The sequence below is a fragment of the Diorhabda carinulata genome, chromosome 1 (genome assembly GCF_026250575.1).
Source record: "Diorhabda carinulata isolate Delta chromosome 1, icDioCari1.1, whole genome shotgun sequence".
Lineage (NCBI taxonomy): Eukaryota > Metazoa > Arthropoda > Insecta > Coleoptera > Chrysomelidae > Diorhabda > Diorhabda carinulata.
The window spans coordinates 5,160,203-5,184,924 of record NC_079460.1 but is presented as its reverse complement, the minus strand read 5'-3'; the positions used below and the strand labels follow the sequence as shown (position 1 = coordinate 5,184,924).

Sequence of the window (24,722 nt, the reverse complement as noted above, 5' to 3'; positions counted from 1 at the left end):
TATCATTAAACATGCGTGTAGAATACTCATAATTAAATATTTACAGCTCAGAAAGCACTTTCCAGTAAAAATACCTTCAAATTCTTCCGAAATGAGGGAAAAGATTCAATTGGCAAATGATTGTGCACTTTTTTGCATTGTACAGTATTGAGCATTTAATTCTTAACGTGTTTATTACATTATCAATTAGATCAAATCGTGCTGCGCGTTATAAAGATGATTTCCTGTATCCAAATCTCTTGATAGTCTTTATAAAGGTCATAGAATTAATCTATGCGATTTCCAATAGTATCCAAATTATTAATACACAGAACCTTCCACAGAAATTGATCAAATCTATGATAAAATAAAAGTTTAGTATTTGTATTCTGCATATTTTTGTAAAACCATCAGTCTCGATATTTTTCATAATTCAGTACCTCCCAATTTCTTAACATCTCGTTTTTTTTTAATTACCAAGTTATTAGCTTTTCACTCCTCAAAACTTCAGTTACCACGAAGCCGTAAAATTCAGAAAGAATCCAGAAAGTTCATTAGCTCGAACATAAAATTTCTCTAATAAAAACTCACTTCGAAAACTTTAAATCCTAAACCAGTCGGGATTAACATTCCAATTGAGTGCAGCGACGATGTTGAGCCTGTCCTCTCGGCTTATGAATCTACACTGATAAAAATCATGGTAACGCACTAGAACGTTGATAAACTGGATAAAGTTCTACGGGTTGAAATGTTATTCACAAATATTTTTTGGTTAGTAAAGAAAATGATAAACGATTGAAGCCATTTCGGTTCTGATTCGTCGAATTTCCATTGCTGAAAATATCTGCGATGTTGCTGGATAGATCTAACAGATAAATGCCAAACCAAGATCTTGTTATAACATGTATTTGAAGAAAACAACACCGTAATCTCTATACGCTTAAAAAAGAAATCCACAATTTCCCAAAAACTACTCTTGGCAACACAAAAGTACCTGGCCCAACAAAGAGCTCCATGTATCTTTCCCAGCGGTGTTCAATAAGTTCGATACCCTTTTTATGATTGGAGTTCCTCCAAATAATCCGAGAGGGGTAAATCTGGCGAATTAGCTGCATGAGGTAGCAATTTAAACTTTAATTCATTAATTTTGGCCATTGCAATAACCGATGTGTAAGCTGGTGCTTTGTCTTGATGAAACATCACTTTCTTCTTAACCAAATGCAGTGGTTTTTGCTCGATTTCTTCGCTCAAACGTTGCAATAGGTTCGCATGATATTCGTCGATGATATTTTTTCCTTTTTCAAGATTGTCAATGAAAATTATTCCACGCGCATCCCAAAAAATTGACGCCATGACTTTGTCTGAAGATGGAACGGTCTCTGCCTTCATTAGAGCCTTTTTTAATCCTTTATTTTGATTGTTCTTTTGCTTCAGGTGTAAAATGATGGACCCACGTTTCATCTATGGTTATGGTAACAAAAATTTTGCTTTATTTCTGTGAAACACTGCCAAACACTCGATGGAAACATTTTCAAAACGCGGAATCCATCTTGCGCACAGCTTTTTCATGTTTAAACTTTCAGTTAATTTGCGATGTACTGCAATTTTTGAAATGCCTACTTTTTTTGGTAGCTCGTGCACTTTCAGAAGACGATCATCCAGTTATTCTTTGTGGATTTTCTTCAACATTTCTAGAATCGTCACCTTATTTGGTCGAACCTTGCGATGCTGGTCTTCGCATGTCATACGGTCTCGTCTAAACTTTGCTATCCATTATTTTACTCTTGTTAACGAAGGAAAAGTCTCACCCAGAGTTCATCTTTTATAATGGTTGGCCTACGCACCTCAAATAAAAGTATTGTATCACATAACGATAACCAATTGTTTTCATATTTACAAATTCACTGAAACGTTCACCAATCAAATACTAAGCAACGTGGCATCTTCAAACTTCAAGCAAATGCTGTACTTTCTACTACAGTGATATTTTTCAAGCAACTCCCTCCATCTCTAGGTCAGGCCAGGTACTTTCTCGTATTTTTCGCTGTTTAATACATCAACAAATGAAGAAAAACCACGCTTAACAGCATCGCAATATCTGTATATCGAACTGTACAATAATTTCTATAGATCTGGAGAAAAATTTAGTTTGGCAACACCGGTATTCCCGTAAGTTACCGTAGCAAGTCAATAAATTTTCCTCGTCCCAGAGAAAAATTTCAAATCATCTAATTTGTCCCAATCTAAGGAAAGTTACGTTTAGCAACACTGCAATTTTTATTTGCAACTGTTCATATATCAAAAAATGAAAAAAAAAACACTACGTTTAACAAATTTCAGTAGATATAAAGATCTAAATTACAATTGGCATCACTGTTATTCATATAAGTCAACAAATTTCGTTTTATCCGACATTATCTTAATCTCCATACATCCCCATATTATATACCATCAAATTTCCTTAGAAACTATAAAAATTACGTTTGACTACACCGTAATCTTCATTGTTATTGTTCGAAAGTCATCAATTTTTTTCAGATTCATTCGCATACAACACAAATTACATTATCCATTTTTCTCAGTGTATATAGATGTATTATTATTTACACAATGTTCCTGTTGGTGTCGTTGACACAAAAAAAGTGTCCACCGTCTTTGGACGGTATAAAAAGAAGAGTCGCTTTGAATAAATAACACTGCGCGTCTTCGAGTCGATATCGAAAAGTTAACAACCTTTTTCTTTCGATTTTGAGTTAAGGTAATCACGATTCGAAAGGTAAGTCGATAATATTTGAATTGTGACGTTCCTTGTTTTATTCAAAAAATATTTTGATCTATAGAATTTTCCTTATATTTGGAGAAATAATACGTTCGGCAACATCGTAATTTCCATAATTTATTACTTCATTAAATGTTTCGGGAATAGACTACGTCGTCTATTTTAATCGAATCACCCTTTATAAGTCGGAAATTCGTTATAAATGACAAATGAGGTTTCTCGAAAATAGTATAAAATGTATTTAAACATTATTAAAACTGTTATCAGATTAATAATCTAAACAAGATGATGTTTTTGATTCTCAAAAAACTTTTTATCATAAATAAATTTTCAATTGTATTTAAATATCATGACTTATATTCAAATATATAGTGTTTATATAAAGAATGTTTTTTTGGCTTGATGTTTATTATTTTATTCGATTTATTTTCAGGATGTTTTTTACTGTGATATTAATTGGACTTTTCGTCACATTGCAAGGTTTAGGTAAGATTTATTTCCATAAAATAATCTATAATATCTTCAACTTTTACTATGTTTTCCGTGATGATTTGTCTGGATTTCATGTTAGTCCAGTCATTATAGGGAGTTGACCTCGGAAAATCGACATACCCAGTATATTGCCCCGCGAAAACTTTGAGCGTCATAAAATTATACTCAAAATTCACATATAATTGGATTGTCACAAGTTTTGAAGTTAGGTTAACCTTTGACGTCGAAGCCATGATATAAAAACACAAATAACGCATGCGTGTGACAACAAGTGAAAAAGCGACCGGTGGGGGGTTCGAATTACAGAAGCCCTGCTGTATTTTTATCTAAAATCAACGCAAATCGTCACGAAAAGGGAATAATATGCTAATTGCTTTCCAGTTGTGAATTTTCCGGTGCATTCTACTTTCACCCTATATAATTGTTACAAAAATGAGATTTAAAGAGGGCCACGTCTAGATCAATGGTTGTTTACTCAATGTTTTGCAAAAAAATACTTTTCGTATATCTTTACAGAAGCTACTCCCGCCAGGGTGGTTTGTTACTTCAGCAACTGGGCGGTGTATAGACCAGGTATTGGTAGGTATGGTTTGGAAGACGTTCCAGTCGATCTTTGTACCCACATCATTTATTCGTTTATTGGTATCGATGAAACATCATGGAGTGTACTCGTAATAGATCCTGAGGTAAGATACATCCACATTACCACGAAAAAGAAACGAACACGATCGTTGGGTTTCAGTTTTTTTATTAGGTGAGGGATTATTTTGAATGATGGAGTTAATTTTGGAAGACAGTTTTTGCTATAGGCTTGTTTCCCTCACTTTAAGTGAGTAACTTTTTTGATACTGTTTTTATAAATTTCAGTTGGACATCGAACAAAATGGTTTTAGAAACTTTAGCGATATTAAAAAGACGCATCCAGACGTGAAGCTCGAAGTTGCCGTTGGAGGATGGGCAGAAGGAGGCTCTAAATATTCCGCCATGGTCGCTCAGAAATCCAGAAGAGATACTTTCATTGGCAGCGTTGTTGGTAAGTTACTATTTTTGTTAATTGAAAGCATTGAGGAAACTTATCATCTTTCAGCTTTTATGAACGAGTACAACTTAGATGGATTCGACTTGGATTGGGAATACCCCGGCGCTGCTGATCGCGGTGGAAGTTATTCCGATAAAGAAAAATTCTTCTATTTCGTTGAAGAACTTAGAACGGCATTCACTAAAGCGGGAAAAGGTTGGGAGATCACGATGGCGGTTCCCATGGCCAAATTCAGACTTCAAGAAGGTTACTATGTACCTGAACTTTGCGAGTAAGTTAAAATCATCGTCAAAACTTTTTGCCCCTTCCATAAATTGTATAATACGCCCATTTTATGATTTCAATGCACAATTTTGGCATTTTTTGTAACACATTTGTCCCACAACTCAATCTGGTTGAGATCCGGCGACTACGATAGCCAAATCATTACTTTCAATTTACTTTCCAATTTTTTAAAATACTCTTTGCTTCGAGGAATCCTTTGAAACGATGTCATGCTGGAAGATAAATTTTCTGTCGATCAGGCGCTAGCCAAAACGTACAGATTTTTTTATAGCTTTTTGCTTTAAAATTCTTTCAATTTTTACCAGGTTTCCACTTGCTTTTCCTCCAAAATATCACCAAACCATCATCGACTCTCTGCCGTGTTTTACAGTCAGTATTACGTATGGATCGAATATCCGTTTTTCCTTTGACTTGCTCACAAACAATCTTGGATCCAAAAACCTGAAACTTTGACTCATCACTCCATAAAACTCTCTTCCATTCTTCGTGAGTCCACTTTTTATGTTCTTTAGCCCAATGCAACCTCCTAATTTCCTTTTAGTGTAGAAGTAATAAAGACCTAGATTCATTGATCTGAGCTGTTATCTTTCTGTCCGGTCGTTTATTCCTTTCCTCGTTCTACCATATCTTCAACATCTTTTTCCATATCCTTTTTCAATTACTCAATTTCTTTTGGTATTATTTTTGTCTGCTTGTAACTTTCGATTTTAGTAACTTGCTTCATATTTCAGGCTGGTAGATGCCATTCACGTGATGTCTTATGATTTAAGAGGAAATTGGGCAGGATTCGCCGACACACATAGTCCTCTATATAAAAGACCACACGACCAATGGGCTTACGAAAAATTGAACGTCGTAAGTTATTGAAATTTACAAATATAATCGCGTATAATTTTCAATTATTTATTGTAGAATGATGGTTTACAATTATGGGTGGATTCTGGTTGTTCGCCGAAAAAACTCGTCGTGGGGATACCGTTTTATGGTAGAAGCTTTACTCTAAGTGCCGGAAATACGAACTATGATTTGGGTACATACATAAACAAAGAAGCTGGTGGCGGTGCTCCAGGACCATACACAAACTCTACTGGATTTTTAGCTTATTACGAAGTAAATAACCATTTTCATTCATTAGAGAATTTTTACATTTTTCGTATTTTTTTAGATATGCACAGAGTTATTAGATGAGAATAAAGGATGGACCAAGAAGTGGGACGAACTAGGAAAAGTACCTTACGCTTATAAAGGTAACCAATCTTAGAATGTGAGCGTGTTTATCATTTTTCATACATAGATACTATCAAATTGCACATTTAATATATAATACGTAGTACGATCCAAGAGTTCTTGTCCTCATATAGTGAATGCAATGCGTTCGGAAAAATCTCGACTCAAAGTTTCGACTTGCCACTTCACTTCACTTCAATTTTAGTATAGTAGATCTCTAACGATTATTCGGTCAAGCTGTTGTAAGAAATGTCTCAAAATGACTAAAGGATTAACCCCAACACACAAATCACAAACTCGTGTCATCATCAAGTCGTTTCATTAGGGACGAGAATCATTAAAAGATGACCCACGTGCCGAAGGTCCAATAAATTAGTGGAAGAAATTGTTGTGAAATTGCAGCACGTACCGGCATTTCCATAACAAATTTTCTAAGGATCCTACATGAGGATCTAAATATGACAAAAATTTTAATGGGTGATGAAACCATGGTTTGTTACTATAATCCGATATCCAAAAGAGATTCCATGGAAGGGCATCGGAAAGGAGAATCCGTTCCAAAAAAAGTCCAGACTACAATATTGTGGGACTATGAATGTAATTGATTGACTTCAAGAAATCAAATACAACTGTAAACGTCAGCATATCATTCTGACTTACTAATGCAATTAGTTCAAAAAATTATCGAAAAAATTCAGCCAAGTATATACAAAATTCTATTTGGGAGGGGGAACGATAGATAACAGTAGTTTATATTTCAGGAACGCAATGGGTGGGTTATGAAGATCCGGTATCCATCCAAATAAAAATGGATTGGATTAAATCGAAAGGGTACGCAGGAGCAATGACCTGGGCTATAGATATGGACGATTTCCACGGACTCTGCGGACCAGAAAATGCTCTGATACATATTTTACACGCGAATATGAAATCATACGATGTACCCGAACCACACGTATCGACCACCCCCAGGGTAAGAACCTATTTATACATATTTGAACTTTACTTAACAAAGGCGGCAGGTCAAATAATGATAACCGCGCAATTAGTAAATTAGTGTACGCATTTGTATATTGAACTTATTACATAACTTGTCAATTTAGCCGGAATGGGACAGACCTAAGAGTACGACTTCGTCGGTTATGACTACATCGAAGCCGCATTCGACTGCAGCAACTTCGACTACTCCAAAAGCCACCACCACGACACCAAGGAATAGCTCACCATCTTCCACGTTCAGTTATCCGGATGACACCGATAATTTGGCCGATTGTCAAGCAGATTTCATGGCGCACAAAGACTGTGATAAAGTGAGTATAATATAACGAAAAATCGTGTATAAAATCTACTTCTTCCTTCCTTCGGTAATTTGCCTCACTAAATACATCTCCGGAAGCTACCGGTATCGAAGAATTCCTTGGGAAACTGCTCTACCTTGTCTTCGATGTTAAATTTTAGACCTCCAAGGACTTCTTTTAGTTCTCCAAACACTAGTATCTTACACCTTAGTTTTGATATGAACAACAACACGGAATTCTCGATCCTTTCTGACATCATAAATATACTGATATCGAAAGAACTGCCAGACACCATAGCAAGATTAGTCCGCAGTTTCAATACGAGCAACACCACCAGGAGGCATCAGACAGTCTGATCAAACAGCCTATTTCTGTTCAATCTCTTAATGAAGGAAGTATCATCTCTAAATATGGGATACCGAATGGGACAGAATAAAATAATCAGCAGCCGACGATGCAGCTAATTTCGCGGATACGCAGGACGGCCTACAGACACAACTAGACATATTCTGCTAGGTCGACCAAGCGCTGAACATAACTATATCCACAGGAAAACCGAAAAGCATAACCTTTGCTAAAGAGCAAACGATGTAAGCTGGTAGTTCAGGACAAAATCATCTAACAAGATTCACAATTTAAATACCTGGGTATGGACCTGTCAAGTTATCACGACCTAGTGAAGGGCCTAAGAAGCCAGATCAACAAAGGGACTGCCATATCGGGCTGCTTAAGGCCGATAATTTAGGCGAACAACGAATACATGCGAAAGGATAACAAGGTTAGGATCTACAAGACTTGTATCAGGCCAATCATGACATACGGAATAGAAACCAGAAAAGAAACCTACAAAACGAAAAGCATGCTTCGGGTAGTTGTAATGAAAGTATAATAGTGGGAAAAACAAAAGTAGATCGAATTAGGAACACTGACATCGTTCTAGGGAACAATATGGGGTGAAAGACATCGTAAGATGGGGGAGTCAAAGAAAAACATACTGGTACACCCACGTGAGAAGAATGGAAGAGAGTAGACTGCCACGCATCGTACTTGAAGGGAAACCAATAGGGAAAAGTGAACGACCACCTAAGAGATGGATGGACAGCTAACAGTGCACCTCCCAGGAACTGATACAGAGGAACCTGCAAATCTAACAGATCATGAGATCTTAAAAATGAATGAGGAGAAGAAGAAATTCTCGATAATTCGATTATAGAATGTACGACACGTTTAAATTTTGACATATGAAAACCTAGACACCCTTTATAATAAAATGCTGATTGGTAACATTTTTTGTTGTTTTTTTAAACATTTTTTTCTATTTCTTACAGTATATTCGTTGTGATCATGGTAAAGCGACAGTTTTCAATTGTGAACCCGGCACTGTGTTTCATACTGGTCTCAACGTTTGTGATTGGCCCTCGAATTCTGATAGAGAAGAATGCAAATCCTAGTGTAATTTCAAGAATTTATTTTAAATATAGATATTCATTTTCTTATCGTTTTTTTTTCTCCAAACTACCTATACTTCACGTCATCATTTCAGCGAATTTCAGCGTCATAAAGTTAGTTTTTGGCGCCAAAAGCAAGTAAATTTCCATTCGGAATTGGATTTATCAACTGATCTCATAATGATGTTAAGATAAAACAACTCAGAATCAGCCAGCTTAGAAATGTCGGTGAAACAACCAACAAAAGAGGTGGCAGTACGAGATCCGTTCGAACTTCTGGGAAAGTTGAAAGCATGAGGAAGGATCTCTATAGGAAGGTCAGCGCTACGGAGAAGGGCCGCTTTTGAAATTTCCGAAAGACCTTGAAGTGAGTTTCGCAACCATCATCCTCCCAAAAGTCAAGTGGTTCAAGCATTCAACGAAAACGATTTTGCGACAATTCTATAAAACATTTTTTTTATTTGGGCACGGTTGAAGAAAATGAGGAGCTTGTTAACACCCTCTGGATGAGTGATAAGGCAAAAGATGGAACCACAAGCCACACAGTCCGTGTGAGCTTGAATATTGTTAATGAGGTTTTCCCAAATCGTGTGAAATCCCGAAACGGAGGGAATCCTTGTCCTCTTCGTTCACCCGACTTCACAACATGTGATTCTTTTTCTGGGGATTCTAGAAAAGTAAAATGTAAAAAAACGTACAGTTGAAGAATTCGAGTAAAGAAACTGATTGAAAATCCTAAGAATTCATCATCGTATGCTTCATAACTTGATCTTGAGGTCTGCAGTTTCGTCCTTCTCCATGCACCAGTGGCATTCCGGATTATCCGTGATGTCCATGGTCGTCTTAGATGGCAGGTTAGAAGTCCGGTCACTAGTCGATTTCGCGCCTATTTAGCTGGAGCAATTTTTTGGTGAGAGACGAGCGGGTCCGTCTATATGGGCATTCGCTTGTCTCATTTCGGGCGTCTCCATCCATCTCTTCCGAGCCCGCCATTAAGGGTGGTAGACCGATGCTTTTTCTCTTTCTACCATTAGTACTTATCCACTTATATGCCGCTTTCTGTATCTTTAATATTGATTCTATGACAAAATCAGAAATTGTCTCCATGATTGCATCAATCGGGAAGAACGCCGTCTGACCTGTGTTATTTTTAATAAGACCCACGTTTCGTCTAAGCTTTTCAATGCATAAGAATATAACAATGAAATTTTGGAAAATGTAGCCGTTTATTTTTAACAAAAAACGCCGACTTTTTACAAATTTGTTTCTCCTAAAGAAGTTAAGATTGTACGGTTTGTCGTACTAACTCATCGATTGACTTAGTAGCTTTCTCAAAAACCGATCCATCCAGATCGCTATCGATGGATACACCTCAGAGAGGTTTGTGGTCAACTTTGAACTTCTTTCTCTTGTACATCAACGATCTACTCGACAAAATTGCAAACCAGATCCATAGCTGCACACCGGTATCGTCTTACCAATTAGCAACAGATCACCAGCATCAATACCGATCTTTAAAATATTCTGAAGCTGTTGCTTTGACAAAAAAAGTTGACATTCTAGCTCAAGATTCCCGTCTAGATGTGAAAAATCGAAGTTAATAGAGGAGGAACTCAGCTGAACAGAACAGTGCAGTTCCTGGTAAACGCTGATGATATTGTTCTACTTAGTCGAAAAGAGCATGAACTGAAGGGAAGTTTTGAGCAGCTGGAGGAGGAATGGCTCACCATTAATGAATCCAAAACAAAAAACATAGTTACTTCAAGGTAGAGAAGAACTCCTCCGAGGGTTTTCGAAGTAGACCGCTATAAATCAGAAAATGTACTGTCGTTTAAATACTAAATAGAGCATACATCAGTCTCTAACGAATACTAGAGTCACGTTTACTGAATTGGGGAACGAAATAGCGGATCTATCGCACCATTTTACGCCTGGTTGTCATGTACACTAGCGAGACCTAGGAGCGAAAGATCTTACGCCGAATATATGGACCGTGCGAGCAGAACTCCACCGGCTCTATGAAGACCCCAGCCTGATAACAGAAGTCAAGAGGGCTAGACTCAGATGGATCGTTCACTTGGGAGCGTTTGCCTTAGGAACAGGGGGGGGTGCGCAAAGCGTACTGGTAAAAGCCCCAGGAATGCGACTACCAGGGCTACCGCGCAAACAACGGCTGGATGATGTCGAAGAAGATCATCAGGAGTTAAGTGTGAGAGACGCCGAGCGTTAGACCGTGATGACTGGAGGAATGTGGTGGACGAGGCCAAGGCTCTTTGAGAGCAGTAGTGTCAGCGGATAAAACATCTCCATCACCGCAAATTCGCTTGTCCAATATACTATACTTCGAAACAGCTCCTAGCCTTCTATAGATTCGTCAATCTTTGTAGGATGCTCGCACATTTGGAGCTCGACTCGCAAGCATACTCTGAGGATACTCGACTTAATCACATAAAGGAGCAATTTTATTTATAGGCGATCCAGAGTTGACCAGAAACTTTGAGAGTCTAGAGCATAGAAGAAATGTCGCCGATCACAGACACCACCACAGATGCTCTTCCAAGCTGTCTAACACAATTCTACTTATCTACAAGACCTACTCGACAGTAGATGTGGCTTATGAGCATCGATTTCGCCTACAGACGCCCTGAACATCATCTTATCGAGACTCCTCTCCTTGGAGAAGTGCAACCCTGTGGAATTAGCTACCAAGGGATGTATTCTCCTTATAGAAGTTCAAGATTGATATCTACATGCATCTCAATATGACAGGACCTACTAGAGTATAATAGGATTGAGACTGTTGTAGTTGTTTTTCATATAAAAAAATGGGCAGATTTAAACAAGGATTAGGGTTAGGTTAGGTTAGGACTATGGATTTATATGAAATACTAGGATGTAGAATATTAATTGGGATTATAAATAATATTCACTCCTTTAAACAACAAAAAATATTTAATAAATGATCCTGAATGATGATATTACATTTTAAGACTTTATTTCTTTTTTAAAATAATCCTTTTCAATACGTTTAACTAAATCAATAAGAGAAGGATAATTTCTGATGATATTAGCTAAATCACTCCTCGGTAGAGGAGTTGTGAGAATGGTGAATAGATGTCCGAATACTAAAGCATCTAATTCAGTAGGTCTAGAAAAAAAAATAATAACAAATACTTTGATAATGATTTTTGATTAAAATCAATGTTACCCATATTGAAAGAAGAAGGGTTTTCCGTCTAAACGAGTCTGTAAAGATTCACAACAAGTTTCAACCTCAGAATATACTTCTTCCAATTTTTTATTATACCAACCAAGAGTATTAAGTTTCTTTACAACCTGTGATCTTTTTTTTCTATTTTGAATATGATTTAACGGCCATGGATATACAGAACCGTTTCTAACACTAGTTACCTCGTTATAAGTTTCGTTATCTACCCAACATATATACAACTACAATATAGATTAGGAGAAATCGCTTTATTAATAATTATGAACATTTACCTCTGCCATTTCAAGGACGTTGTGTATAAGAGACATGTAAGCTCTCATATTGGACTTTTCTTCACTATCTAAATTTTCCGTTAGGGTTATACCTTTTCCGTTGATAAATTGAACAATGCCTTCCACTTCGGATATAACGAATCTTCCTGCTTTTATAAAAGGCACTTTTAATGTAGGAGACATCGCTTCGGCGTTTGGTCTAGGTTCAACATTATAATCCAATTGGCACATTTTTAGATATGCCTGTATCGCTAAACAATTCGCATTATCAGGTAATAAGATTTGTTCGACTTCGTAGGGTTGGAATAGTTTAACATCTTTAGGCCAAGGTTCTTGAGCTTAATAGTTACAAGATATAATGAATTTGTCACAAGTATATATGTATACATACCTCCAAGTTCAAGCGAAATTCTATCTATTAAAGTCATTGTTAGTTTGTTATTAATATTTAGATAACTAAATTTAATTATATCTGTCAATCATAAAAATAAGCTGATATCTTCTTCTTTCTTTGTATTTATTAGCTCAATTTTTAGCTATCCAGCTCTATTTTAATATTTAAAGAAAAATTGTAATAAAATGCTAATTTGAAGCAATAGTGGTATAGAATGAAGAATCTGTTGAAAAATATTCAATTCATTCAAAATCAATTATCTATCTAATTATAAAAATAATATAATTCTTCTTTTTTTGTTCTAATTTTGTTAATTTTCTTTATTGTTTTATTATTTTAGAAGGTACATTATTATAACTAATCAATACATCAAATATTAAACGTCAGATATTCAACAAAAATATATTATCACTCCAATAAATTAACAATTCTTCTTTATTAAAGACTTTTTAGCTGTTTAGCTCACCGTATAGAGGCAATAACATTATAGAAGATTATAATTTCGGTACTACGCGATCTGTCAAAACACATTCTTTCACAAATACACAATGTCTAAGAGAGGTATGTTTTTATAGTTTCTATTATCATCTTTAAAATTATTTGCCATCCTAACATATAAATACTATATTTTTATATTAAAAACTAAAATGAAGTATTTACGTGCTATTGATTTAAAAATTTTTTGGCATAAATATATATTTTTATATTTCTTCCTTCGAAATTGGTTAAAGTTCGTTAATGTTTTTTAGGACGTGGTGGTTCAGCGGGAGCTAAATTCCGGATTTCCCTTGCTCTTCCTGTTGGAGCAGTAATCAATTGTGCAGACAATACAGGTAAATTTTTTTTAAGTAATATTTAATTTACGTTGGTTTGAAATACTGGTATAGAAAAGTTTTAATCAACAAGACGGCAAAAGAATTGTTAGTTTTACATGAAGTTAGCATTATTTTTATAGCGTGCTGGATCAAATTTCCTTTCATTATACCGCAGGAGTTGTTTGTGTGTAAATTGAAGAAATTACAAAGATATTTCATAAATACTGCATTGTTAGTTTTATATGAATTCTATGCATAATAAGACATGTGCCTTATGCTTTTCGTGTGTTAGATCATATTTCCTTTTATTATACATCAGAAGTTGTTTATTTAACTGATTTCAGAGCATTGATATTTTTGTTTTAAACATGTTTTTATTATAAATTCAATTTGTGAATTGACATACAATTAGTGAATATTTTACATTCACCTTCTTTTTCAGGAGCTAAAAACTTATATGTAATTGCTGTACAAGGTATCGGTGGACGTCTAAACCGTTTACCAGCTGCAGGTTCCGGTGATATGATTGTAGCAACCGTAAAGAAAGGTAAACCTGAACTAAGAAAGAAAGTAATGCCTGCCGTGGTTATCAGGCAGAGGAAGCCATTTAGAAGGAAGGACGGAGTCTTCATTTATTTCGAAGACAATGCAGGAGTTATAGTAAATAACAAAGGAGAAATGAAAGGATCTGCCATTACAGGTCCAGTGGCTAAAGAATGTGCCGATCTATGGCCTAGGATAGCGTCGAATGCCAGCAGCATTGCTTAAAATGTAAATTAAATGGAATATAAACTGAAACTTTAGTTAGTTTTCTTGTTTTATTTTGTGAAAGTGTAGAAAATTGGATGAATGCTTAGGAAATTTTTATTGGCATTGTTGAACTGCAATAAAAGGAATTGAATGGTTTAAATTGGAAAAAAATCAAAGGTAAGGTTTTTTTTAAATGTTTTAAAACAAAATTCTTGGTATTGTTTTAATGAAAATGAACTTAAGAAAAACTTTATTATAATGCTTTTCAGGAACTATGATACAGAATTAAGTTACCATCTTTCCAATTCGCTTCCAAATTAGTCAGTTCTTAACCATCTTCTCATATTAGTTTTTTCATTGATTTCTCTATTATTTCAGATTGTACATCCTTTGATCATTCTAATTCCTCCATATACAGTAATCCCACTTATAAAGCGGGGATGTCCAACATTACATTCTTGTACATATTGTGGAATTTATAATGATTTGTACAGTTCATAATTAGTTTTGCACAAGTGTGTTATAAATTTGACCATAGGTATAGGCCTTGTGTTGTATTGTGTAGGGATTACTTAGGTAGTACATTATACAGTTACGTTTTGTGTTTAACAGGTACCGTTTAACCTTCTATTAGTGCCTCTGCCTAATTCCAACCCTATTTCAGATTCAGCTTAACCATGCGCCATAAGGGCAATGGTGCCTTACACAAAATTTTTAGACCTTTATAAGTATATTTGTTTAGTTAAATGCATGAGTATTTGCTGTTAAGCCATAAATTGTGTTCACAGTATTATAAGATTAGTAATAAAATGGCGACATTTATACCAATGAAAAGATATTCCCATAATTCTCCACTATCAGTGAATGAAAAACTTATTATTTCAAATGTGAACGATTGCACATAAAATTCCGTTATTGCGAGGGAGAAAGATAGCAGGCCAAGTGGAATCTCCCAAGAAAAGTCCTTGATGAAGACACCAAAAGTGTAATTCGAAGAAAAGTTCACTCTTTATTTTAAAAAATAAGTATTCACCCTAGATAAGATTTTAATGGAGCTTGGCCAGGATGACAGTATTCCGTTGATAACTAAAAAACTTTTATGGACCACTTTAAGAAATATGGATAACTGTGAAGCACTTTTACTGGAACGTGATGAAAATGTTTGCTGGCGACAAAAATACTTAAGAAGTATAAAGCAATACAGGACAGAGCAGAAGAAAATCTTTTATCTTGATGAGGCGTGGATTAATGGAAGTTTTACAGTACCAAAAATGTGTAAAGACAAAAATATAACCAGTGCTCCCCAAGCTTTCATGGAAGGCCTGTCAACGGGTATTAAGGTGCCTTCAGGTAAAGGGAAAAGACTAATAATTGTCCATATTGGAAGTGAAGAGGGATCTTCAAAAGAAGGTTTGCTAACCTTTCAGTAGTGCCTTATAGGAGATTACCACGAGGACATGGATACGGATGTTTTTGAAGACTATTTTGGTGAAATGATAAAATATCTTCTGGCTGATTCAGTAGTAGTTATGGATAACGCAAGTTATCATTCTTGACGCATAGAAAAGACTCCAACTTCATCTTGGAGAAAACAAGAAATTATTGACTGGTAAACCACCAAAAGTATTGAATTTGAAGATAATTTGATAAAAAAAGGACTATTAGCTGTAGCAAATTAACACAAACATCGTTTTATGCAATACGCCGTGGAACTGTGCTGCGCACATATCATTGCGAACTAAATCCTATAGAACTTATATGGGCGCAAGTGAAAGGATTTGTAGCAAGACACAACATGACATTCAAAATGAAAGATATTAATCTACTGTTTGATCAAGCCATCAAGGAGGTGACACCAGGGAACTGGCGAAAAGCAGTCCAGCATGTCATTAAAGAAGAGAAGAAAATGTGGGATCTTGACTACTTGATCAATCGGACCGTCGACTCGTTAATTATAACGTCAAGAGGAGATGACTGTTCCTCAGATGACGAAGAATATTATGATTTTTTATAATTTAATTTCTGTATAATGTATTTTTTATAATGTTCAATAAAAAATAAGTGTACCAAATATTATGTACATACTGTATTCTTCTGATTGAATTAATTGATTGGGTATCCTAATCGAGAATATTATTTATTTACAAGTTTTAAAACATTATTTACTTATGAGTTTTCATGGAAAATTCAAAATTACAACCGAGTCTATGAAAACTTTTTTTGAATTAATTTATATCTATAACTTTTCTGTGATAATAGACCTTTGTCCAGATGTATAGTAGATTCTAGATGTTTTAATAATTATTATAAATTTACCAATGAACATCTGTTTTACAACAAATTTCTATATTTTTTTTTGTCGGAAAATTGAAAACTAGAATAATCGTCAGCGAGTCAATCCACCTGAAGTCAGGGTTGCTTGATAATTTTTTATTTTGACAATGTTATAACTCTTCAAAACAGTTTTATCTAGCTCCTTCTTGGAGAGGCGGGCATTCTGATTGAGCTGCGCATGGTATTTTAGGGCTTTGTAAACATCAGCGGTAAATTGAGTATCTTTGTACACCATGAGACTTATACCGTTATTTTCTATAAATTCTCCTTTATAAATAAGATCCTTACAAATGTTTTTCTAAAACGAGCATTAGTACCTTGAAATTGTTATTTTATTTTGAAGAAAAATTTGAACACAGTGCCCCATTTAAAGCCTAGTTTTACAATAAAGGAATCAAATACCATAGCTAATGATTTTAAACTATAGGATATATTAAAATACATATGTCAAAATATGAGGTCTCCTTAAATTTTTGAAAATCAATTTTCATCTTTTCAAAGTTTGGACAAGATATAAAAATCCAATTATATAAGTGATGTACCTGAATCGTAGCAACATCTAGCAAAAACTTCAATCTTAGTATTTGATCTTAAGCCAAGTTATGAAATTTTGAATTTAAGAAAAATTTTATCTAGCGAGTACATTTAATTTAAGGTTAAATGGAGACGATGCAATTTAGAAAAGACTTTGTGAAGTGAAAGGCTCCGTGAAAAATCGCAGAAAATAAGTTCTTGTAACACGTCTCCATAGCTACTTATTTGATGCTAAACCTGAACCAAAATGTAGCAATTGCAAATTGATTATAAAACACAACGCAAAAAGATCATCATCAAATCTACCACTCGGAACTGTACGTGAAATTATAGGGCCTAAATACAATATTACTTACCTTAAACAGAGCTCTATCATAAACTTAATATAACAAATATTTATAAAGATAAAACATTTAATTTTTACTGAATCGCCAATAACCTGTATACGGTGGATGTGAATTTTGTAATAAAGAAGACTAATAAGTAAGAGCTTTATTTATTACATAAATTGAAATAGTTTGTGTTTGGTCTTGGTCAAGATGCAAATTGGGACACGCATGGCACGTGTGAGATGACAATCTATATAGGTACATTGACACAGCGCGACATGCGTGAACTCACAGACGTGCCCCGCTGTAGTTCAGATTCAGTTTGCTGTACAACACATGTGGGTGACTAATTATCAAAATCAGTATCTCTCATTTTTGTTTTAATTTTAAATTGTCCACTGTTTTCTCTCTTTAATGGAATAAATTTATTGTTGAGACAATCAAATTCTAAGTTTGTATTCTGTGTTCTTTTTGTTTGACATATGTCAAATGTTACTTCCTATAATGTAAGTTAATGTGTTTGAATAAGAACATGTATTTTATTAATAATAATGTAAAATGTATTTATGAAGTCCTTTCAATACCATAAAATAATAAAACAATACGAAACAACTTTTATTACCGGAAAACCAAGAATTGTACATACGAGAATATTAATTGTTTACCCCACGGCTGCCAGTTTGACGTAGATCAAATGTTTTCTTAGATTGCCTAATGCGATATTAAAAACACATTTTTTTAAATATTAGTTGCAAATTGACTTCTTCCTAATTGTGTATAAGTTAAATTATGGAGAAGTTTGTTGATATGAAGGCGCTGATGAATTCTTTTATTCACGTATTGTGGCTCATTAGTCACTTTCATTATAATGCACAAATTTTGGAAAAAAATAATTTGATGTTTACCTCCTACTCTATTGGAAAAATTCTATAAAAGTTCCTATCAATTTCGTCGATTTCACCATTTCAAATATTTACTGGTAAGTTTTTACATCTTTTTTTACTTTACTTTTTATATATAGTGCTTACAAGATTTTAATTTATATTTCAATAGAAATTCGTATTTTCTATTTATTTTGGTAATAGAACAGATAATTTCTAACTGCTTTTTATTCGTTGTTCTGTTTAGATAGATTAAATATGAATTTGGAGAATCATAACCTAGGATAGTTTTATTTGATTTTCATATATTTAGTTAATAAGGTGTTTCCAGCTTTTTCACCCTTTTTCTTTACTGTTAACTTTGTTAATAAGCTGTTAATAATGATATTTAAAAACGATCATATGGAACTTCTTAATATAACTCAGAATTTATCTAAATAGGGAAATTATTTTACTAGAATCTGATTTAGAAACAAAGTTTCTTTCTGATTGTGTAAAGCCACACAATAATCAAGTTCCTCTTACTTCTTCACGTTTATCTTGGAAGCCCGTTAGGTGTTCAAGTAAAAAAAATCGAAAAAAGGAGGTTTAATTAAATTAATACAAACTTCATTGCATATTAGTACTAAAAACGAAATTAAAGCATAGCATGTACGAGGATGGTACCAGAAGTTTCAAGTTTGAAGACGCCATGTTGTTTAGTATTTGTTGGCAGCCATCAATAGAGAACGTGTTCAGTGGATATGGTCATTGTTATGTGATACAACAGTAAAATATTGGGTAGCAAAGTTTAGAAGAGACCGTATGAAATAGGAAGATCAGCAACGCGGTGGTAAACCAAAGAAATGATGAAGAAAATCAACAAAGAGGTACTCGATGATCATCGACTGAAAGTGCGCGAGCTAGTAGGCATTTCAAAAAGTGCGATCGGTTTTTGGAATGCGTGTGGGATAATTTTCATTGACTATCTTGACAAGGGAGAAACTATCAACTAAGCTAGTATTCTGCGAACTTATTGCAACGTTTGAGCGAAGAAATCAAGTAAAAACCTCCGCATTTAGATAAGAAGTGTTGTTTTATCAGGACAATGCTCGAGCTCATATCCGTTATTGAAATGGTCAAAATTAATGAATTAAAGTTTCAGTTGCTATCTCATGTATCCTATTAGCCAGATTTAGCCTCCTTGGAAAAAATGGCTCGGTGGTCAAAGATTTTTTGAGAAGCTTGACGATTCTTATTATAAAAATGGTGATTACGTTGAAAAATTCCAATTTTTTTTTGTTGAGCTAGGTACTTTTGGAATCATCCTCGTACTTATATTGTTTGAATATGTTAATTAAAGTAAATGTGGTTAACATGAATATTTTTAAAGTTTCCACACATAATAACACAGTGAGTCTTCTACAATACTAATTGTAGTAATGAAATGAAAATTAATAAGTTGTATCGCATCTTCTATTATCATTTTATTTATTATTTCATATTAAGACTTATAAATATTCATATAATAATTTTAGTTGTAAACTTTTAGTTCCGAGAAAAGTGAACAGTTGATTGGTGCAAATTGCACTGATGAGGTATTTTTGTCCATAATTATTTATTCAATATCCTTTTTCATCTTATTATTTTTGTTGAAAACATCAACGCCCATAAATCAACATATCGGTGAAATTGATAAATAATTAGACTCTTAATATTTCTGATATATTCTGTCTGTCATATTTATAATTAAAATTAATTATTCAAATTTTATTTTGCAGTATTCAAAAGTAAATAACCATTTTAGGTTTTTTTGGACAATATCAACAAGAAGAAGAGAATATCCAAAGATTAGGTTCCGAACAACAAAAAACTGAAAAGAAATTAGAAGAAATATAAACAACGACAATTTATAATGCTGAAAAAGTATTGATAATAGATTTGAAACGTTCCATGGTTCTTTGGCAACTTGTCCAAAGATGATGATTTGACTGAACCTCCAAAAAGTTTACAAGTAGATTTAACACTACAAAAACTTTAAACACTTTTATGGTTTAAGTGGAGTGAAAAAACAAAAACCTCCTTGAGGTATCTTAGCAAATGAAATGGGTCTTGAAAAAACATTTATAATGCTATCTTTGATGTTGAAATGCAATGAAATGACTGTGGAAATCGAGCATAAAAAACAATATAATGGAGGTACATTAGTCGTTTGTCCATTTAGTCTTCCGAACTGATAATAAGGAGAGTTACGAGCAAAGGACGGACCTAACCTAAAAATATTAACCGAATAAGATTTGATTACAACTTCTTATAGTATAATAAATAGGGGAAAAAAGAAGTGCTGTTTTAAAGTGAAATAGATAAGATGAAAGGAATTACAGATCTGTTACATTTGCTAATGTTCACAGATCGACCACATGGATGTTAACGGGAAAAGGAGTTTAACATGTTTGAGGAAGAAATTACAGGAGAGACTGAACACCTATATATGGTTTGTATTTTTCCAATTTAAGAAAATATTTGAGAAATTGATTCTTTTTTATTGCAGATTACATCATCTCTTATGTTAAGAAGAAAAAACTGAACTAATTGGAAAGGAATTACTGAGTAGCAAACAGAAACTTATACCTGTTGATTTAAAAATTGTTTATACCAAAATATTAATATTTTCTTGTATATTTTTCGCCATTTATCGTGGTAAAAATCTTAAAAATATCATCAATCCAAACATTTTCAAAATTTTTTCCCGTTAACATACATCTGGTTATTCTAATCAATCTGCAAATGTGGCAGATCTGTAATTTCTAATTTGATGTGCTCCATCTAAAACTATTCTTCTTATTTACTTTACAAACAGCACTTCTTCTTTTCCCTATTTATTATATCGTATGAAGTTATAATCAAATCTTATTAGGTTAATATTTTTAGGTTAGATTCTCTTTTAGATCCACAGTAAGCCTCTGCCTCAGAATGCTAACTGGACAGAAGAGTAATGTAACTCCCTCGTATTATTTTTTACATTAAAACAACTCTTATTCTGTTTGTCGCTGCTAACACACGCTAACTCGAACTTATTTCAGGCAAATCAGCTTTATCCTAACATTTAAATGCTAACGGAAACTACAGAATCGAAATATAAAGATATATGGAGATAAAATTAATCAGTATTATATTATAAATGCTTGTGGCATTGTGACAAAACTAAACACCGAAGTGTACTACTTCTAATATATTAAATACTTATGTATTCATGGTCTGGGAATTAATTACTTAAAAATTACTTAAACTTTGTAATGTATTTGAAAAACAAAAATTCATTAACTTCAATATACAAAAGTTAAATTACCTCTTGATAGAAATATTAAGCGTATTGATTCTGAATTAATATAAGTATTGGAAAATTCGGTATATATTAGAATTAGTACACTTTTGGGTTTAATTTTGCCACAATCCCACTACGGAAACGCCCTTATACATATACAAAGGTATACATTCTATTTAGTATCCATGAATTGGTATCTTGTTCCATAATTTCAATTTTTTTTTCTTTTTTTTTGATAACTATAATTGGTTTTTTTTTATTCGTTTTAAATGCTCTGTTGCATTCTACTAAATCTTCTTTTTCTTCATTATTATCTAGACCTTATCATTTATTTCTTGTTGGCTTTCATTTTCTCTATCTTCGATTCCTTAAATTTTCATATTATTGTGCTTTATTTATCTTTCTACATTTTTCAGTCTTTATTTTCGTTTAGTTATCATTTGATTAAGCTTTTGATTTTATTGTTTCAATTCTTCTGTCTATTTCTTCTTCAACGCTCTAAGGGCTTTCTTTTATCTTGAATCTTCTTTTTTATCATTCATTTCTTCACTTAACAAGTTTCGCTAGTTCTATCATCTACTCAGTTCAGTACCCAATATTCTATTTAGATTCAGTCCGGCTCTGTATTCCTATTTTTGTTCATAACTTTTTCTATTTATTATCGATTTTAATAATTTTGATTTATTTTATATCTAGTTTTTCTCTTTTACTCGATTTCCTCTGTCATTTCATGTTAATATTTCTAGGTTAGGTCCTTTCTTCTTCCTCATTTCACTTTAAAAACAGCACGTCTATTTATTATACCATATGAAGTTGTAATCAAATCTTATTCCGTTAATATTTTTAGGTTAGGTCCGTCCTTTGCTCTAACTCTCCTGACTATTAGTTCGGAAGATTAAATGGACAAACGACTAATGTACCTCCATTATATTGTTTTTTATGCTCGATTTCCACTGTCATTTCATAGCATTTCAACATCAAAGACAGCATTTTAAATGTTTTTTCAAGACCCATTTCATCTGCTAAGATACCTCCAGGAGGTTTTTGTTTTTTCACTTCACATAATCCATAAAAATGTGTAAAGCTATTGTGGTGTTAAATCTACTTGTAAACTTTTTGTAGGTTCAGCAAAATCATCATCTTTTGGACAAGTTACCAAAGAACCATGCAACTCTTTTAATTTATCTATTATGGAATTATAATAGTTCCATTTCCAGAAATCTTTGATTAAAAAATTTCTCCCATGATAAAGCTTGTGACTCAATCCGTACTTCTTCTAATTTCTGTGATTATAACCTCTCTTATTTATTTTTTATTATCATTTGGTAAATCGAAACCTTCTCTTACATCTGTAGTACTTTTTGATTTACAACAAAATATTAATATTTTTGTCAAATATTGATATCAAAAAGCTGATGAAATCATGATGCAGAATGGTATGACGAAATTGTAGAATCAGAATCTAACCAACAAATTTTTAAATCTGTTGAATTTTCTTATAACGGTTATGCTTGATGAGAAAATGGAATTTTTGGAAAATGATTGTAGATCAGATATTGCATTGGATTATATTGACCAATTGAACAAGTAAGTTGTTGAAGAATCCCAACTCTACAGTTATTTTTCATTATGAATGGTGGCGGTCCTGCTAATGACATTTTTCAATGGCTGTCATCTTGACTTTCGTTTTTACTTCTTGTATTCCGATTTGCTTGTGATTTGAATTTATTTTGTCAAGTAATTAAAAACTAAACTAGAAAAAACAGCGGAATGGCAACTTCAAGCTCGTTTTACTGATAATGACACTAATTTTTGACAGCTACGTTTTTATAATGCACAATAAAAAGGCATCAAGACACGATCAACTTAATGGTTAATTTTTAAATGTCCCATGATGCGATCTGCTGCATTTATAATCGACTATAGTTTCTGCATTTTATTTTTATTATCCATAAATATAATAAGTTAACAATTGGTGGTTTTCAGATGACTGCAAAAACGAAAAGCGGATTTCATTATCTTCAACTGTTGTCGAAGTTGATTTAAATTTGGTTGGAACAAATCAATTGACCCTATTGGATCTCCACTGGAATCCCGAATTAGAACACCAGACGCAGGATCGTATTTACAGGGTTGGTGGCGACAGATACCCACATAGACAAAAGAATTTTGGATATGCAAATAAAGAACATATAAATTGCTAATAATTCGATGTTAACTAGATCTGTTGTACAAGTCGATGGAGAAAATTGAAATTATTATTTGATATATAAAATATCTTCACTATGATTTAAATTTTTTATGTATGTCATTTCATTTTGACATGTTTTATTGTTTAAAGTACTTTTGGAATTGTACTTGTTTGAATAAGAATCTAGTTTCCATTATTTGTCACTATTTTAATTCAACCCATCTTCATTATTATTTCATATTCACTTTCTAGTTCTGTGCTTGTGCTGTCAATTAAACGCAAAGAAGTCTATTCTAACCTAAAACCATTTTTAATAAGTGCAGTCGATGCATCCAATGATTCGAGGTACATTATATTTCAAAAAGAACCTCAACCATTTCAAATTCATATTCAACTGAGTTAAATTTATATTTGTAATAAATAAAAACTAAATAAAAAGTTTTAACTACTGAAGTTCATCCAAATATATTCTTATTGTGTCAAAATGAATTTGAAAGTTTCTTTGGTTACCCAAATATTTTTTTTTAAATTAGTCATCACTGAGGTTTCTTAAAACAACTCCGTGGGGCTCTGCAACAACTTCTTCCAGCAGTCCTGTTACATAAGATAGCATTAGATGGCTAGTGTATGGTCTCCTATATCAACTACACATGACCACTAGGTGGCAGCAGAACGAACGTCAAGTAGAAACGTCAGTGACACTCCTCCGCTTATCTTTGATCTTGTAAATGATATAAGTTTCATTAATAAAATAGTATTCAAAAAGTCCTGACTATAATTTAACAAGTTATAAAATATGTAACAAGTCTAATATACAGAAGATCATCCATTAGTACAATCATTTATAAATGATAGGTTAGAATTGTCTATTTACATGTAAATGCGAGTGAATATATCGACCATTTCTCTCCGCGGGTTGCGATTCTGTACTTTTACGCTCCAATTCGGTTCTAACCTCTCCAATATCCAATCATTTTTTCTTCAGGTTCCTCGTTTTTCTTGTACCAATTTATCATCAAAACATACAGTTCTTTTACATAATGGGATTGCTTCAGAGTATATGACCTTTATATATGACGTGATGAGGTCTTCTCCAGCGACAAGTCTTTACCACCCATTTTGTAGGTCCGCTGGACAATTTC

At 33.5% G+C, this 24,722-nt stretch overlaps 3 protein-coding genes and 1 long non-coding RNA gene across 4 annotated transcripts; 3 read left to right on the top strand and 1 right to left on the bottom strand.

Moving 5' to 3' along the window:
* Positions 1-2,482: 2,482 nt before the first annotated feature.
* Positions 2,483-8,595, top strand: LOC130901955 (endochitinase). Its single transcript, XM_057814095.1, has 11 exons — positions 2,483-2,755; positions 3,192-3,244; positions 3,767-3,936; positions 4,118-4,283; positions 4,338-4,560; positions 5,306-5,429; positions 5,487-5,684; positions 5,740-5,821; positions 6,563-6,774; positions 6,905-7,111; positions 8,428-8,595. The coding sequence occupies exons 2-11, from the start codon at positions 3,193-3,195 to the stop codon at positions 8,548-8,550; spliced, it is 1,557 nt and encodes a 518-aa protein (XP_057670078.1). The 5' UTR covers positions 2,483-2,755; position 3,192; the 3' UTR covers positions 8,551-8,595.
* A 2,885-nt stretch (positions 8,596-11,480) lies between these two features.
* LOC130892010 (metaxin-2-like) lies at positions 11,481-12,546 on the bottom strand. The gene is made up of 4 exons (XM_057797185.1): positions 12,440-12,546; positions 12,049-12,386; positions 11,756-11,997; positions 11,481-11,695 (listed from the first exon to the last, which is right to left on the bottom strand). Exons 1-4 carry the CDS (start codon positions 12,474-12,476, stop codon positions 11,533-11,535), a joined length of 780 nt encoding a protein of 259 aa, XP_057653168.1. The 5' UTR covers positions 12,477-12,546; the 3' UTR covers positions 11,481-11,532.
* Positions 12,547-12,933: 387 nt separating this feature from the next.
* On the top strand, positions 12,934-14,065 carry LOC130897722 (60S ribosomal protein L23). The gene is made up of 3 exons (XM_057806632.1): positions 12,934-13,003; positions 13,192-13,275; positions 13,700-14,065. The coding sequence occupies exons 1-3, from the start codon at positions 12,991-12,993 to the stop codon at positions 14,023-14,025; spliced, it is 423 nt and encodes a 140-aa protein (XP_057662615.1). The 5' UTR covers positions 12,934-12,990; the 3' UTR covers positions 14,026-14,065.
* Positions 14,066-19,336: 5,271 nt separating this feature from the next.
* LOC130897802 (uncharacterized) lies at positions 19,337-24,396 on the top strand. Its single transcript, XR_009059800.1, has 3 exons — positions 19,337-20,558; positions 20,616-22,976; positions 23,376-24,396. It is a non-coding gene; the product is annotated as an uncharacterized LOC130897802 (long non-coding RNA).
* The last annotated feature ends 326 nt before the right edge of the window (positions 24,397-24,722 follow it).